The sequence below is a fragment of the Oppia nitens genome, unplaced genomic scaffold, assembly GCF_028296485.1.
Source record: "Oppia nitens isolate AA-2021 unplaced genomic scaffold, nextdenovo-longstitch-racon4-pilon3 scaffold9_pilon_pilon_pilon, whole genome shotgun sequence".
In the NCBI taxonomy this organism is placed as follows: Eukaryota; Metazoa; Arthropoda; class Arachnida; order Sarcoptiformes; family Oppiidae; genus Oppia; species Oppia nitens.
The window spans coordinates 3154832-3169974 of record NW_026533253.1 but is presented as its reverse complement, the minus strand read 5'-3'; the positions used below and the strand labels follow the sequence as shown (position 1 = coordinate 3169974).

At 28.3% G+C, this 15143-nt stretch overlaps 3 protein-coding genes across 4 annotated transcripts; 1 reads left to right on the top strand and 2 right to left on the bottom strand.

Annotated features, from left to right (window-relative positions):
• Nucleotides 1–392: 392 nt before the first annotated feature.
• LOC128964783 (LHFPL tetraspan subfamily member 6 protein-like) lies at nt 393–7286 on the top strand. Its single transcript, XM_054311419.1, has 7 exons — nt 393–544; nt 652–721; nt 5010–5289; nt 5682–5709; nt 5817–5924; nt 6971–7069; nt 7168–7286. The coding sequence occupies exons 3-7, from the start codon at nt 5041–5043 to the stop codon at nt 7284–7286; spliced, it is 603 nt and encodes a 200-aa protein (XP_054167394.1). The 5' UTR covers nt 393–544; nt 652–721; nt 5010–5040.
• Nucleotides 7287–7471: 185 nt separating this feature from the next.
• LOC128964782 (protein Skeletor, isoforms B/C-like) lies at nt 7472–10482 on the bottom strand. The gene is made up of 8 exons (XM_054311418.1): nt 10427–10482; nt 10179–10313; nt 9688–10108; nt 9455–9629; nt 9157–9399; nt 8965–9103; nt 8106–8891; nt 7472–7503 (listed from the first exon to the last, which is right to left on the bottom strand). Exons 1-8 carry the CDS (start codon nt 10476–10478, stop codon nt 7472–7474), a joined length of 1983 nt encoding a protein of 660 aa, XP_054167393.1. The 5' UTR covers nt 10479–10482.
• A 1744-nt stretch (nt 10483–12226) lies between these two features.
• LOC128964611 (serine/threonine-protein phosphatase 2A 55 kDa regulatory subunit B alpha isoform-like) lies at nt 12227–14993 on the bottom strand. Of its 2 annotated transcripts, none has more exons than XM_054311240.1 (9): nt 14488–14993; nt 14322–14387; nt 14151–14248; nt 13565–14030; nt 13314–13478; nt 12994–13255; nt 12796–12919; nt 12447–12731; nt 12227–12308 (listed from the first exon to the last, which is right to left on the bottom strand). In XM_054311240.1, the coding sequence occupies exons 1-8, from the start codon at nt 14501–14503 to the stop codon at nt 12579–12581; spliced, it is 1350 nt and encodes a 449-aa protein (XP_054167215.1). In that variant the 5' UTR covers nt 14504–14993; the 3' UTR covers nt 12227–12308; nt 12447–12578. The 2 variants fall into 2 exon arrangements, with proteins under 2 accessions (XP_054167215.1, XP_054167214.1); XM_054311239.1 differs by having other exon boundaries at nt 14322–14417; nt 14488–14991.
• Between the last annotated feature and the right edge of the window lie 150 nt (nt 14994–15143).

Genomic DNA, 15143 nt, shown 5'->3' with positions numbered 1-15143 from the left:
ATTGTTTTGATTGTGTGCTAACAGATGGACACCCAATGTATATATAAATTGTATTATTAATACATTAGTATTACATTAATATACAGTAAATTTACTGTAATTTAGTATTAATATTAATGTTTATTAACTATAAACTACAGTAGATTTAAGTCCACTTATCATATAATACTATAATATCTTAAACAAACAAAATTAACAAATAATTGTAATAACAGTCGAGTTATTGTTTAAAACAGTTATGACTTTTAGTATAGAATCTATTAATAGTTAATATAAACTATAATTATTATAAAAGTGTTTTATAATAACAATTAGAATCAATTGATTATAATATGATTTTATGAGTTTATAATACAGAGAAGTGCTTAACGTTTGACTTTACGATTCAGGGGGTAATCTATAAACAATTGTATACGGAATCCAACTTATTGTCGATTCTTCGGTCATTTCCGTATCCACTCAACGGTTATCACGGACTCTGTTATCAGACAAATCCTTTTGTTGATTAAATGACTCTTCAGTTATCTCATAGTTAACAGTTGTGGTGGGTATTGGATTTGGACACCGATTGATTGATTACACTAAAAATTATGATAGAAATTAATTTTGTTACAAAAAAAACAAATTAATTAATTTGATTCATACAAATAGATTTGTGGAAACACTAAAAATCTCATCGAATGATCCATTAAACCACTGGCTCTTTGACAACATTCCTCAAGTAATAGATAAGTAAAGCAATTCTTGAACTATAAAATTGGTAAAACTAATAATTTTGAATGTATTAACATAATCTCAAAAATTATATATAAGTTTGTATATTACAATTCAAACTATATAATTATTTGATAATAATAACAATGTTAACAATATTATAATTTTGAAAAACATTTTATAACTTATCGATTAGTTTTTTATATCGAAGATATGTCAAAAATTTTTGCATATAATTTAAATAAAAATATAAAATAAGATAAATTTCAACAACAAAATATATATACGTTTGATGGGGTTTTCAATGAACTTTCTTATTGATAAATGAAAATAATTTTTCAATATTATTAATGATATCTATTTTTCATAAAATAATATATATTTTTAAAAATTTATGAAAACAAAAATTTTAAAAATATTTAAATGTTAAAAACAGAAATTCTTAATAAATCACTTTTTTGTATTAAATAAAAAAAATTGTATATATTTTATGCTCTTTTGGTTTAGCATTTAATTTAAATATTATTACAATGTATTCACTGATAAGATTCTTAAATAGTTTAATACATAAAAAAAATTGCTTATAAACTACACATAAGATTAAATTGTATTTATTTATATACTACAATATACCGTACAGTATATAATATTATACACATGAAAAGCTTTTACTATTTCATAGATTTTTAAAAATCAATAAATACTTGAAAATAATAAGTGTTTTATACAAACATTGCAAAATTGAATGAATTTTGTTAGGAAAGTTACAGTATATATCAAATTCTGTAATTTTCAAATGTTGTTTCAAATGCCAGATAAAAATCATTAAAATATAATACGATTTTTATGCAAACTTCTCATTAAAGTTAGTTAAATCTCGGCACAAAAATTAATCAAAAAAAAAAATACAAACAACTCATCAATTTTGATGTTAATAATTTTTTCAACTAACTTAACAAATTAAATCAAATAAGTATTTGGGCTCTAAATTTAATTATTTTTCCAAATTGAAAAAAATTGTTACTCAAGGCATTCAATGATGAAAAGATAAGAAGAAAATACTAAAATAAGATTTACTAAAATGTAGTTTTAAAAAATCAATGCTATTTTATCATACATTATATACGGTATTAGCATTAGTATTTGACATTATATATATATATATATACTGTATTATAATCTATAAATTAAATATATTACTATACATATTACTATACATATATGGAGTATTTTAGATTTACAGTCAGTTATTTGTTAAGATTTTCACCAAAGAGCTATCAAAAAATTATTTAGCAAAATATAACATTGACTATTAAAATAAATTTATATCAGTATTTACAATGTATTGTATTATTGATATTATGGTATTTTTTAAAATAGTATTTTTACCATTCAATACAATAGAGACTCCACTCAAAACATAATGCATATTAAGACCCAATATCTACATACAGTTCATACAAATACTATTTATAAATAGAGAGGAAAGTTGAGCCCTAAAGCCAAATGTGTAATGAAATGGATGGTTGCAAAAGTGGCTGATATTAAGTCCCTGACCCCTCTCCCCACAACTATAACCCAAACCCCACACAAAAATTTTCTTATTATTAGTAAATATAATGCAAATGAAAGACCAAATATTTAGTGCATTTGTATGAAATGTTTTGCCTTTAAGATGTATTAATAGTTTAGTTATGATTTGGTTCTCATTTCATACTAACTCACAGAGTATTTCATATAATAAAGTATTTTCACATATAATTTATAGAATAAAATTTTGTAATTATTTTATTCAAAAGTCGTATTATTTTTTTAAAAAAAAAACAATATACTAATTAAGTTGAGGGCAATCCCTTATTTTTATGTCTTATTTCTTACACTGGTTTGTTATAGTTTAGTCTTTAGTGAATGTCTTCAATTAAACAAATTATAGCATAATTTTATATATAATTATATGCATTCTTGACCTCAAATATATTTAAGGTTCAAATTCTAACAAATAGTATCATTATGTTTCGCGTTTATAATTATGAAAACACTGTTATGGCATATGTTGGTTGTTGTTATATACCCTCCTGTATATGTGTACAACCTCTGTGACAACTAAACCATAACTAAAAACCATATATTTTCGACTCAAGAAACCATTTGAATAGTGAAAATAAATTTTGAATAATAAGCTACTATTTTAAGTCTCTCTCTCTCTCTCTCTCTCTCTCTCTCTCTCTCTCTCTCTCTCTCTCTCTCTCTCTCTCTCTCTCTCTCTCTCTCTCATTGTGTAATATATTGAAAAATATTGTAAATTTTTCCGTGGGGTATATTTCTTGACTCTATTTCACTTTATTGTTGTATTTTTATATACAAAATAAATTTGGAAGAAATTTTCTGTAAAATAAAAGCAGTATTTTTGGCAATAGTTAACTATACTATAATAAAGCATTACATCTGGAAACTGGAGGTATAGTTCAGCTGTTTTTATGCAAAATTTTCTGCCGTTTTATATCATTGACACCGGGTTTGTGGCACTTATAAGTATTATCAACTGTGAAACTACTGGTGGTGTAAAGTGTAGAGGCTTTGAATTTATATATAAATACTGTACAGTAATGTGAATGAATGGTAAACACCATGCGATTCACTGTAACTATTATTTCCAGTGCTCTCTCAGGCCTTACCATCAGAGATATGGTTGGAGTAAAAGGTGCGCAAACAGTCTGTCTCTCATTCAATGAATCTTTTTCAGTCTCTTTCAGTTTTCAATGATATTGCGCTCAAAACTAGTCGACAATATAAATGTGTGTATAGTTTAACAGCAAAACAGTAACGAGAGATCTTCATTGCAATACTTAAGCAATGAATTAAAGTTTTTGTTAAAATTGAAAAAAGAGGCGCTTTTTCTAATAATTATACAGTATTTGTGTGTTTTGATATCTTATTATAAATTATATAATAAATACAATCCTATTATATAATTATTAAATAACTGATATAAACTGTTATAACAAAGTAATGCAATGCGTGTTATATTCCTCACCATTGGTAAGGTTTAGCCCTTTGCTGGTGAGTCGTGTCTTACACTCCAACAGTGTTTGCATTTGGATAAGTCATTAATCCAGTGGTCGTCCGTCTCTTTGAATCTGACATAACTTATTTGTGTCCCTCAGCCCTCAACCAAATACAAAATTTAAACCCAACTAAACCTGTCTTAAACACATACAAACATTTATACTCAAATATATAATACTCTCTCTATCTCTCTCAGTGTTTATTGAGATCTACTACTTTGTTGTCGAAGCAAATGAAGTCTCACCACTATTTTCAACGAGTTTTCAACTATTTTTTTTGTCTCTTTCATCACAACATTGATTTAATATTAAGTGTGTCTCAAATAGAAAGATATAGAAAAAGAGAAAGAATTGAAATTTAATTTTAAAAAGATTTTAGTTTAAAGTGGAAAATGTTTTAATATATAATTTGTTTTTCTCAACAATTTAAATTGTATTTATCTAATATTATATACACAATAATTTAATATAAGTGATAAGCAAATAAACGTTAAAAAATCTAAAGTATATCAAAAAAATATTTATTTCTGACATTACGTGTGATACATATATTTGTGTGATTTATCTAACTATAAATATATATTATTAAATATTATCTTATATATAATTATTTATGATTTATCAAAATTATTCACAAATGTCTTGAGTTAATCAGTCATAAAATGTGTGATTTATCCATAAAATAATGAAATATTGTTATAATAATATAAAAAATAGATAAGTCTGTTGTGTTAGCATTAATTGTGTGCTTACTTTTAATGGATTATTATTGTTGAGTGTATTATATAATCAGTATTATAATATACACTAAACAGTATGTTATAAACTATTGTCGCCAAAAATTATAAATTGTATTATTGTTTGTTGTTGTGCTAAATAAAGCAAATGACAATTAGCTTTTTATAATAAATATGATTAATGTTATTGTAGTACATAATACAAAATAAGAAATTATTTATATCACAAATATAATGAAGTTTTAAATTAAGTTTTATCGTTAAAATTGAGAGAAAAAACTTTTATTTCAATCAATGCTTATTAATAGCAGTAAATATAAGTCAATAAAATCATTACAACTTTATGTTTGAAACCATAGCTCACATTGACTTCAATTGCAATTTATACCAAATGTGTATAATTAGTGATCCGTTATGTTATAAATAGCTATATATATATAACTATAGTGTGTATTGTGGTGTCATTTTATATATGATTAATGATAATCGATAGCCAAACGACAAGAGAAGTCCGGCAACAAAGGATGGCCTGTAAGCTGACGGGTGCGGGCATTATGTGGACAAGTCTATCATTAGCAGCTGCTATATTGAACTGTGCCGGCTATTACGTTCCCCATTGGATTAGAGGCTCTTATCATAACGCCATCGATGTGTCATTTGGTTCATTTCGTAGATGTAATTATCCCAGACTTACAAATGATGGCCGATTAGAGATCGTATCCGAATGCGGCAGATATCGCACTTTCGCTGACATACCGTCCCTCTCGTGGCAGGTATTTGTTTGGACATTGCATAACAGCTTTCTTATAAAATATATTTAAACACAACTTATTCATTATAGGCTATTACTTAAGTCAATTGTTTGCATAATACTATTCAAATGTTTATTTGTGATAACAGTGCGCTCTTATAGACGAAAAGATATCAAAGATAATAATTTAGGAGTTTCTCATTTTTATATTAAATTTAGTACTGTATAACAGTGTATATTCACAAACAATAACTGTTTCTAGTCTTTTCTAACTTTTACTACTACTACTACTACTACTACTACTACTACTACTACTACTACTACTACTACTACTACTTATTATTATTATTATTATAATTTGATTTCTTTATTTTTATTAAAAACATTGGATTCAATGACAATCGGCAAACGTAGATCACAACAATACTTATGGGAATTGGAGGTAAAAATATAAGATCTTATATACAGTACATTATTTTTTTTTAATTCATTTATCAGAATTGAAATATTTTTATTGATAATATTATCATTTATATCGTCTATTTTTAGTCTCGATATCATTATTAGTAGCATTTACTGTATTGGCTTCGTGTTGTCTATCGGATGTCATCACCAAAAGATCTGCCAAAACTATTGGAGTCATTCAATTGATTGCAGGTTAGGATCTGTCGATATAAATTACTTTCACTTTATTTAGGATATAGCTATCATTATTATTGTTATTATTTATTATTATATAATAACTATTTATTAGATAACAAGTGAATAGATCATACATTAGTTTTACTTCACATACAAACACACAACTCAAACATTAAAAATAATTTATATAATACAGTAAAAGAAAACTAAATAAATACTTGAATTATTTTTAAACATCATTTATCAAAGTCGTTGATTGAGACACCTTTCAAAAAGTCTATAATTAATTGTTATTTAATGAAATACTAGTAATGATTTGACTTTTTCGTGTATAGACTCGTAAAGGCTTTAATATAACTTTCAATTTGATCAATAGTTTGATATTGTTTTGCATAACACAAACAATATATCATTTCATTTTTGAGAATCATTTATAATAAAAAAATACATTGACTGCTGATTACCCATTCATTTGACATTTTAGTTGATATAAAATTCAAAAATTGTCTCAATACAGAAAAAACTAAACCTTAATGTTTTTGTACAAAAAACTATTCATTGAACCAAACATTTTTTAGACAAACCCATAAAAGTAATCAATGCTTAAACTTAGCACAGGTGCTGCACTTTGATTGTCATTCAGTAGGAAATACCAGTCATTTAATACAGTATGTGGTGTTTTATTATATACCATATATGATATGTGTATACTTTATATATCTTTTTTCAATTTTAATTTCATTATATTTCATGTTTTTTACATTATATTACTAAAGTATGTACTTTAACTAATTATGCTTCAAATAATTCTTAAAAATAAAAAAAAAGTTATTCAAACATTGAAAACAAATCAATCAAACAAAACAAACACTTCTATGACTTTAAATATTTGTTTTATTCAAAAACCATAATATCTTTAATTAAAATAATAGTAAAAAAGAATAAAATGGCACAAAATTAGTGTTAAATATGTATTTTATTTATTCTTAATAACTATTTTATATAAATTATTATTTGATTAAAAAATAATTGCTTTAATTAATAAAATTTACAAAACAAAGCTATACTGATGGTATCGGCAGCAGTCATATACCCTTACGGGTGGACGAGTCCTGAAATAAGGGACGCCTGCGGTGGGCTCTCAGATGTCTACAAACTGGGTATTTATATACAATATAATGACATTCTTGATGTGATGTTTAAAATAACTAACAATTTATTTTTCTAATGATTATTATGTGATTGAATGGTCCGATAGGCACATGTGAGCTCTCCTGGTCTTCATATATGATGTTTATCGGAGTTGTTATGCTATTTATTTGTTTTATATTATCATTCAAAGCCAGCAAAGTTAAACTTAGACCTTATAACACATAAATCAGTTGTATTTTAATTATTTTATATAATAAATGTACAGTACTTTTAATATTTTGTGTAATTTTTTCTGATTATTCATATTATGTATATATTGTGTAAAAGTCAAAATGTATTATCACTAACAGTAATATTGACAAAAACAAATGGCATTGTCTTAATTGCGGTGAGACTTAGGAAGCTTGCTTTCAGTGATTATCTGGAGAACCACTGGTCAGATCTTGCGGTCAAACATATAAAAGTTGTAAACAATAAAACAATGGGTCAATTGAAAAGATTTGTCCACTAGTTTTCCAGATAATCATATATTTGTGCAATATTTTACAATTTAATGCTTATATTTTTCAAAATAATTGAAATAGTTATTTATAAGTTTTTATAGTTTCTAACCCAACAAATAGTTATTTATAGTTATAATAAAATTTCGGAAATAGCGTCCACTGGTCAACTTCGGTGGACATACTAAGTCCCAGTTATAAGCGTTGAACCGACAAAATAATTTTTTTAGTTGGAAATCAAGATACTAATGATAAGTTATTGTTATAAAATCATTGATAACACTTACCATAACTTTTATCACTGCTGCTATAATTACATACTGTATATATATTTCTAAATTATTAGTTGTATTGATTATATTTTATTATATATTTTCTGTATCTAACATAGAGTTGATGTATGAAAAACACCTAAATTTTGATAATTAACTTTTTAAATAAACTGAATTGAATTAAAAATACATTTTATTATATAAATTCATTAATATATAGATAACAAATGCAATATTTGATAAATAAATCATAGATTGAGACGAAGTGAGACCGAGAGTAAAGTCATCCAACACTACAATCTTAAAACCCATATTCCTATGGGTATAGCTTTGGTAATATACCAGATCGGGAACGGATGAGTTGGGTGTCCACTGAAGGATTGCCGCGTTTCCGTCTTCACACGTGTAGTTTAATGACGACCGATACTGAATAAAGTTGTGATACGTGTCTGCTTTGCGTTTGTCAACTTCAGAGTTGGTCAGCCACGCGCACAGTCGACCCGCAGATGTTGGCGTAGACCTGCCTTTTCGGTCAAACTCAATGCCGGCGTAGACATGAAATTTTTTGCGCTCGACTTCAGTTTGCTCGACAAAACCGCCGTTCGGGTCGTTTGTGATATACAACGGATGATAGAGATGGGCATTGTATGGGTTGTTTCCGCCCTCTACTCTGAAATTATAAGTACGACCTCGTTTCACATATAATATGGGCGCCATTAGGCCATTGATGTACCACACGATGCCCGGAGATCCGCTGCCAGTAGAGTCGGTGTATCCTCGATAGCCACCCGCATCGCCAACGCGGGCGTAAAAAGTGGTAAGCGTTCTGTTTAACAGCCGAAGCGGTCCCCATGGCTTCGGTCTAGTATTGGTCTGAAGCTCTTTGGGAGCCGTGAAATGAAAGCAATTTTTTGCCGATTTTCGACCAAACTCTAACTTTACGTCTCCTTTTGGGTAAATGTGATGAAATGTTGGTTCACGTAAACTATTGAGTCTACCGATTGCCCATACAATATATGACAATCCGCTCTTCTCGAAGACTTGGTCTCCATCATCACCTGTTGATTCATATAACAAATAATAATAATTAATTATTTTTTAATCAAAATACTAATATCAATGACTACAGACCGGTATTAATAAGGTTTCTTCGAAATGTAATTTTCGTCAATGTATCAGATCTTTCAAACAAATGGATTTGATAGTTGTCTACTCCACCAACTTTAGTGTCCATACAAACGCCTCGATAGTTGCCAAATATATTTGTGCACTAAATTAATTAAAATTTATTAGTTTATAATAAAATTAAATTTAATAATAAACCGGAAATTTTCCAGTTATGTTGTAATCGTTAGTATATCCTAAATGGCTGTCCATATAAGATACGGACACATCTGAGCCGATCATTTGAGACGATATCTTAGAGCCACTCAAACCAAATGCTATGTAATCGTTTGAATCAATTTGAGCGACCAATTGAAATGTGATTTGAGGTCCAAATATTTCCCAATGAATTTGAAATTTTTGGTGCAGTTGTTCACAGTTGGGAAGTCGTGTTTCGTGTTTCTAAAGAGTTAATGATTAATGATATCGATTATGAAAGACGACTGGATTGACATACAATAACATTTGTCAGTGCCGGTGGTATATTGAGTTCATCCGGTATTAAAACTGAACCAAAATTTTCTTTGGTCTCATCGTCCCAAATGGACATAAAGTCTATATCGAAAATAGTCATATTTCCGGGCAGTTCTAGTGTTATGGTCTCATCTTTGTAAGCACCGATTGGATCAACACTATAATAAAAAGACATTTAGAAATCTTGTAAAACATTTAGAGTCAATCACTACATACTATCCCATTTCGTTGGGAATCCTTTTGCCGGCTGAATTAGGCTGTGGTCCCGTTCCCACCCAGAAATACGTACTTTTGCTGAGTCCGTCATAGTTCAAGTCGGGAATTCTTATAGTTTTTGAGTCGACAATAGTCACCGGACCCGACCGTACGTCATGTGATAGACGCGATAATTCAGAAATCTCTTGCGGTGCCGGCGATTGAAAGCCGTCGGGTATATAAAGATCGGCAAAATTTCTGTTATCTCTTATATCCCAAATAGCTATCCATCGGATGGCTTTGATTTTCTTATCGTCTGGTATTCTGATTGTGATATCTTTATTAATATATTGTCGCAATTTATTGGTCTTTCCGTATTCATCGGGTATTATAAAACCAATATTACTGGGACGTACTGTAGCTCCGGCCCAAAAATATGCATCTACCGGTAATCAATAAATCAATCACAAAGTTATTTAAATTATTGCATCAAATGGTATAACAATACAGACCCTGTCCTAAACCATCATAGAAAAAGTTTTTGATTAGAAATGTGTATTCATCGATGGCATAGACATCACCACTCACTTGATGAGCATAGGTATTGAGTTTTCCCAGATATGATCCCTGGTATTCATCACATATTGCTATCACGTAAAGCAATGAATTTAACATAAAATATTCAATATATAATATATTTATAATATTATAGTAAAGTTATAGAAACTAAAGGTTATTCAACAAAGTTATTCAATATTACCATAATTTAAATAACATATTAATGTAAGAAATATATAATTTTTAGTTAACATTTCATTGGACACATAAATAAAGATTTGTAAGACTAGATGGTTGTGGACGACGTGTTGTCATTGTTTTCGCCACCAAAATACACACCAATTGCTACCAAAATGAAGTTTCAGACAAATGTAGACCAGAAATGAATACTTATTTTGCGTTTTGCATCACAAATAAGGCCAATATATTGGACAAAACGAGTGAGTGATTGCAAGATGTCTTTGCTGTCTATCTAACAAAATAGTATAACTCTGAAGATTGTGAGCACAGGTAGCTTTGGAGGACGAGAACTGGTTTCAAGGTTTAGTGACCCATATTTTTGGTGTTTTGTCTCGCATTTCATATTATTTCAATACAATAATTTTTTACATGATTCTGATATACAATAATATTATATTAATTGAAAATTTTTTAAATATTATTTTTCTAGTTTTGATTTTAAGCCATTGAATAAAACTTATTTGGCATTCAATTAATTTGTTAATTTTAGCCACTAATAGCATATCATTCTTAGATAGAGTAATATACAGTAGTTATAAATTTATATCCCATTGTTTTGCAAACCAAATGTATACTATACTGTATAATATCCTTTGCAATTAATTTAAGAAATATAACTACATTACCGTAATTACAAATATTTCTTTCAAATTAATTATATCTTTTTTCTTTAATCACTAATTAATAATAAATATATATTATATTAAAATACTGTAAACAATATTGCAATTATACAAAACATTTATTAATTAATCTCATAAATAAAATTACATTTTTTCCTAAAATCATGTTTTGTTTCATATACTTCTTGATTACATTCATATGTTTTTAAAATTAATTTCAATCTATCAATAATTACTTTTAAAAACATTTCATTTCTTTATCTCTTTGTCTAACATCTCAACTATTAAATAAAAAAAAAATCAATTAATTCTGACTTAATTTTAGCTAATAATAACAAAAACTATTTGTTTTCTACTTATAGTTAATAAACTAAACACAAGTTTCACATAACATCAAAATATAATAGATATATAAAAAAAAGTTTTAACTTTATTTTCGGTGCATTTTTTCTCCTAAAATATTTAATAAATTATTTTTAAAATATTGCTGCAAATGCTATTATAAACTCGTGTTAAGTTTATAATAATAATAAATTCACTTTTCTAAAGTGATATTTTCCTAAATTATACAAATTATTAAAACTATTAGAAAAAAATTTCAGATGACTTTGTGTTGCTTTTGGTGATTATTATGGTATTCAGGTTTTGACGGCTTTGATAACATGTCTTGTTTGATACAAATAGATGGTTGAATCGAGAATAATATTTAGTAGTATTAGTAGTGAAGGCACACAACAATCAAATTGACGACACATTAGAAAAATTTTAAGGAATAGCTTAACATTTAACAAATTTTTATGGGCTTTGGATATAAACTTAAGACTAAAATCGCTATCATTTAAACAATTATTATAAAAACCTATTTATTTTGAGCAAAAATATATGTATTTTTGTCGATATTTAGTCAATTTTAGATAATAATTGATTAGTACTGATAATCTTAAAATACACATTTTGTTACACATAAATATTTGATATAAATATAATCTAAATAATAACAAACAAAAAACATTTGATTGAATTTTTAAAATAATTAAGTGGTTTTTTTTGCAAAAAAATAATATATATATATAAACAATTCCTAAAAATTATATGAAATATGGTATAAATGGTGTTAATGATTTGATGCAATGATATTTAATCATTATTATCATTATTAGCAGCACTTTTCAAATGCCTTTTTCGGAAAACCTAAGAGCTCTGTGTCATTGGAAAATGAGCCTAAAATTTAAGCAAAAAATAAAGTCAATCACTAAATCAATCAATGATTATAAGAATTTTATTAAATGAAATAATTGTAATAAAAGCTAAAAATATAACATAACATCAATTTAAACGATATTAACGATTATAATTTACCTCAATATTCAATTCAAAATTTGAACACATTATGAAAAATTTGATGAAATGTTTGGTATAATTAATTTAAAAGTGTTGGACATTTGTCTTATGGTTTGTTTGTATTGTTTTCAGTACTAAAATAACTGTATACTAAAGTCTGTCCTGAAAGAGGAATAGATTATTAGTAGCGGCCACTGCTATGATGTTGTCATTTGGATGCCACGCCGTGTGAAGTATTTTACGGTTAAAGTCAAGACTATCAACGCTTATCTCATCCTTCTTCTTCTTTCCCGTTGTAAAGACCTTTGAAAGTCAGTATAATAAATGATTTAAATTATTTAATATAAATAAATAAATCGCAACAAACTTTTCTTGGCTTTAAAATGGTTTTTGGTTTTGCAATCTCTTTGGACGCCTCAAGCATGACATCTCGTTTGGTTTGTCGATCAAATATCTTAAAGAAATTATTATACGATCCGGTCATAATGTATCTTAAATATAAAAAACATTTATTAATAATTCATTGATCTATTAGTCATAATTATTACACCAATTAATAACTTACGAATCGTTTCCATTGAAACAACACTCAAATTTGTCAAAAATATAATCGTTTTCGTAAAGACTGCACAGTTTTGACCGCAAATATTCGTGAACTAAATATGACTCAATGGGTCGCGAATCCATATTGAGATCCCAGACTTTCACAGATAAGTAGTCGCGTGATATCATATAACGACCGTTGTTTGAGAACTTAATACCCGATATACTCGATATGATTTCCGAAAAGAAACTTCGATTAGTGGGATCTTCGGGCTCCTCGAAGACTGCATAAAAAATACAATTAGTATATAAATCTAGACTTAATGGTCAAACTAGACTGACTCTTGGCGTGTTGGTCGCAGAGTGCGGCCGCTCTCATATCGCATAATCTGATAATTCCTTTACTACTACTGTAGACAAACAGATTACAGTGTGACGGATGAAACTCAGCGGCAGTTATCACTTCTGTTAACTCTTCCATATTCACTGGCTTTATGTCAACGATGTCTATAACATACAAATAACACAATTATTAACTTCAAATACATATATCACTTAACATTCAAAACAAACAAATTTAATAGAAAACACACTAAAGCTTTCGTCGGTAATTTCAAGATTCCAGAGATTAATACGGAGGTCATCGGCGGACAGGTAGGTCTCCTGATCACTGTTCACTGATATAGAGTTGATGTGATAGGTGTGTGCGTTGGCAAATATTCTTCGCGGACTAGCTTCAACCATCAGATCCATTGGCCTCAGTGTTGGCACCCGTAAAGACGTCAACGAATTGGGATCCCTGTTTTGTCCGGTCTCATCACGAAGATTGTAACCGTCGATGCGTTTATCTCTTTCATTGATTTTCCACAACTTAATTGTCTTATCATTTGTCGACAATAGAAAGTGTGGCGCATTCTTCCTTCTTAACCAACGAATTTTGTTGATCTTCTCTTCAATTTCAAGACTTTTTAAGTAATCAAACTCCGGTTCGTGACTTTGGAAAGTACTGTAGACGTTATAGTCGGACCTTCTCATTAGGTCTGTCCTCTGTGACTGAGACTGTTTGTCATCAAATAATACAAAAAGATAGACATAACATGAGTTACAGAAATATAACACAAATCACAAGAAATAATTAAACCAATATTTATTTAAAAAATTATAAACTGAAATAATCACCGATTGGTCCCTTTGGAAAATGACAACTCGGCCTCCTTTGTCGCCGGTGGCCAATAGTTCGCCGTCGTTGTTGAACTCAACACATGATATAATGTCAGCTAAAGACAAGACAAAAACCAATCAAATGAGTCAATGGTTGTGATATCAATAGTAGACATATGAGATACAGACCATCGGTGACCTCATCTTCAAGCGTTCCCTTGACCTGAGAGAAACACCACTGAATCTCGCCGTTACCTTCAATTGAATCTTCAGTTAAATTCATGTCTACTTTCATTTAATGTGATAATAAATCAAACAAATAAAATAATAAGTGATAAACAATGTGTGACTTAACTATTGTTTTTAGTCATAATAGTCGACACACCAGAAGAAGTTCAATCATTAACACAATATTTCTCTATAAAGATATCACACGTCTATAGATGTGGTGTTCAGAGAGACAGACAGTTACACAACTCTTGTGGCAAACAATAGTCTAAATTGTCTGACAAGTCGTCTTCAGGAGTCACCACTCATTTGGTCCACTTCTTAAGTGTCGGTTTCGGTGTTGTCGTTGATATTATATCTCGAGTTTAGATACGTTATGACATAAATAATAGGTTTAATACAAACAAATAAATAAATTAATTAATGGTTTCACTAATCAATTGAAACACAAAATAAATGAAATAACAAAATGATTTGCCATTTGATTAACACATATATCACTACAACAGTAAAGTAAATGTATTGAGAGATACAATACATATATAAATAGAGTATAAGTGTATGTATGGTATGGTATGAGTCCAGCGCTACACTCAATGTATTACAACAATAGTGAGTGTCGTATACACTGTAAGTACAGTACAGACTGTGTATAACCCATAACCCTATCGTTTAATATACAAAACAACTGCACTCTTGTATTCAAATTATTGACTGAAAGTAAATATGAAATGACATCAAAATATGGCGCCATTTAGTAAAACATAAGCAAATAATACAAAC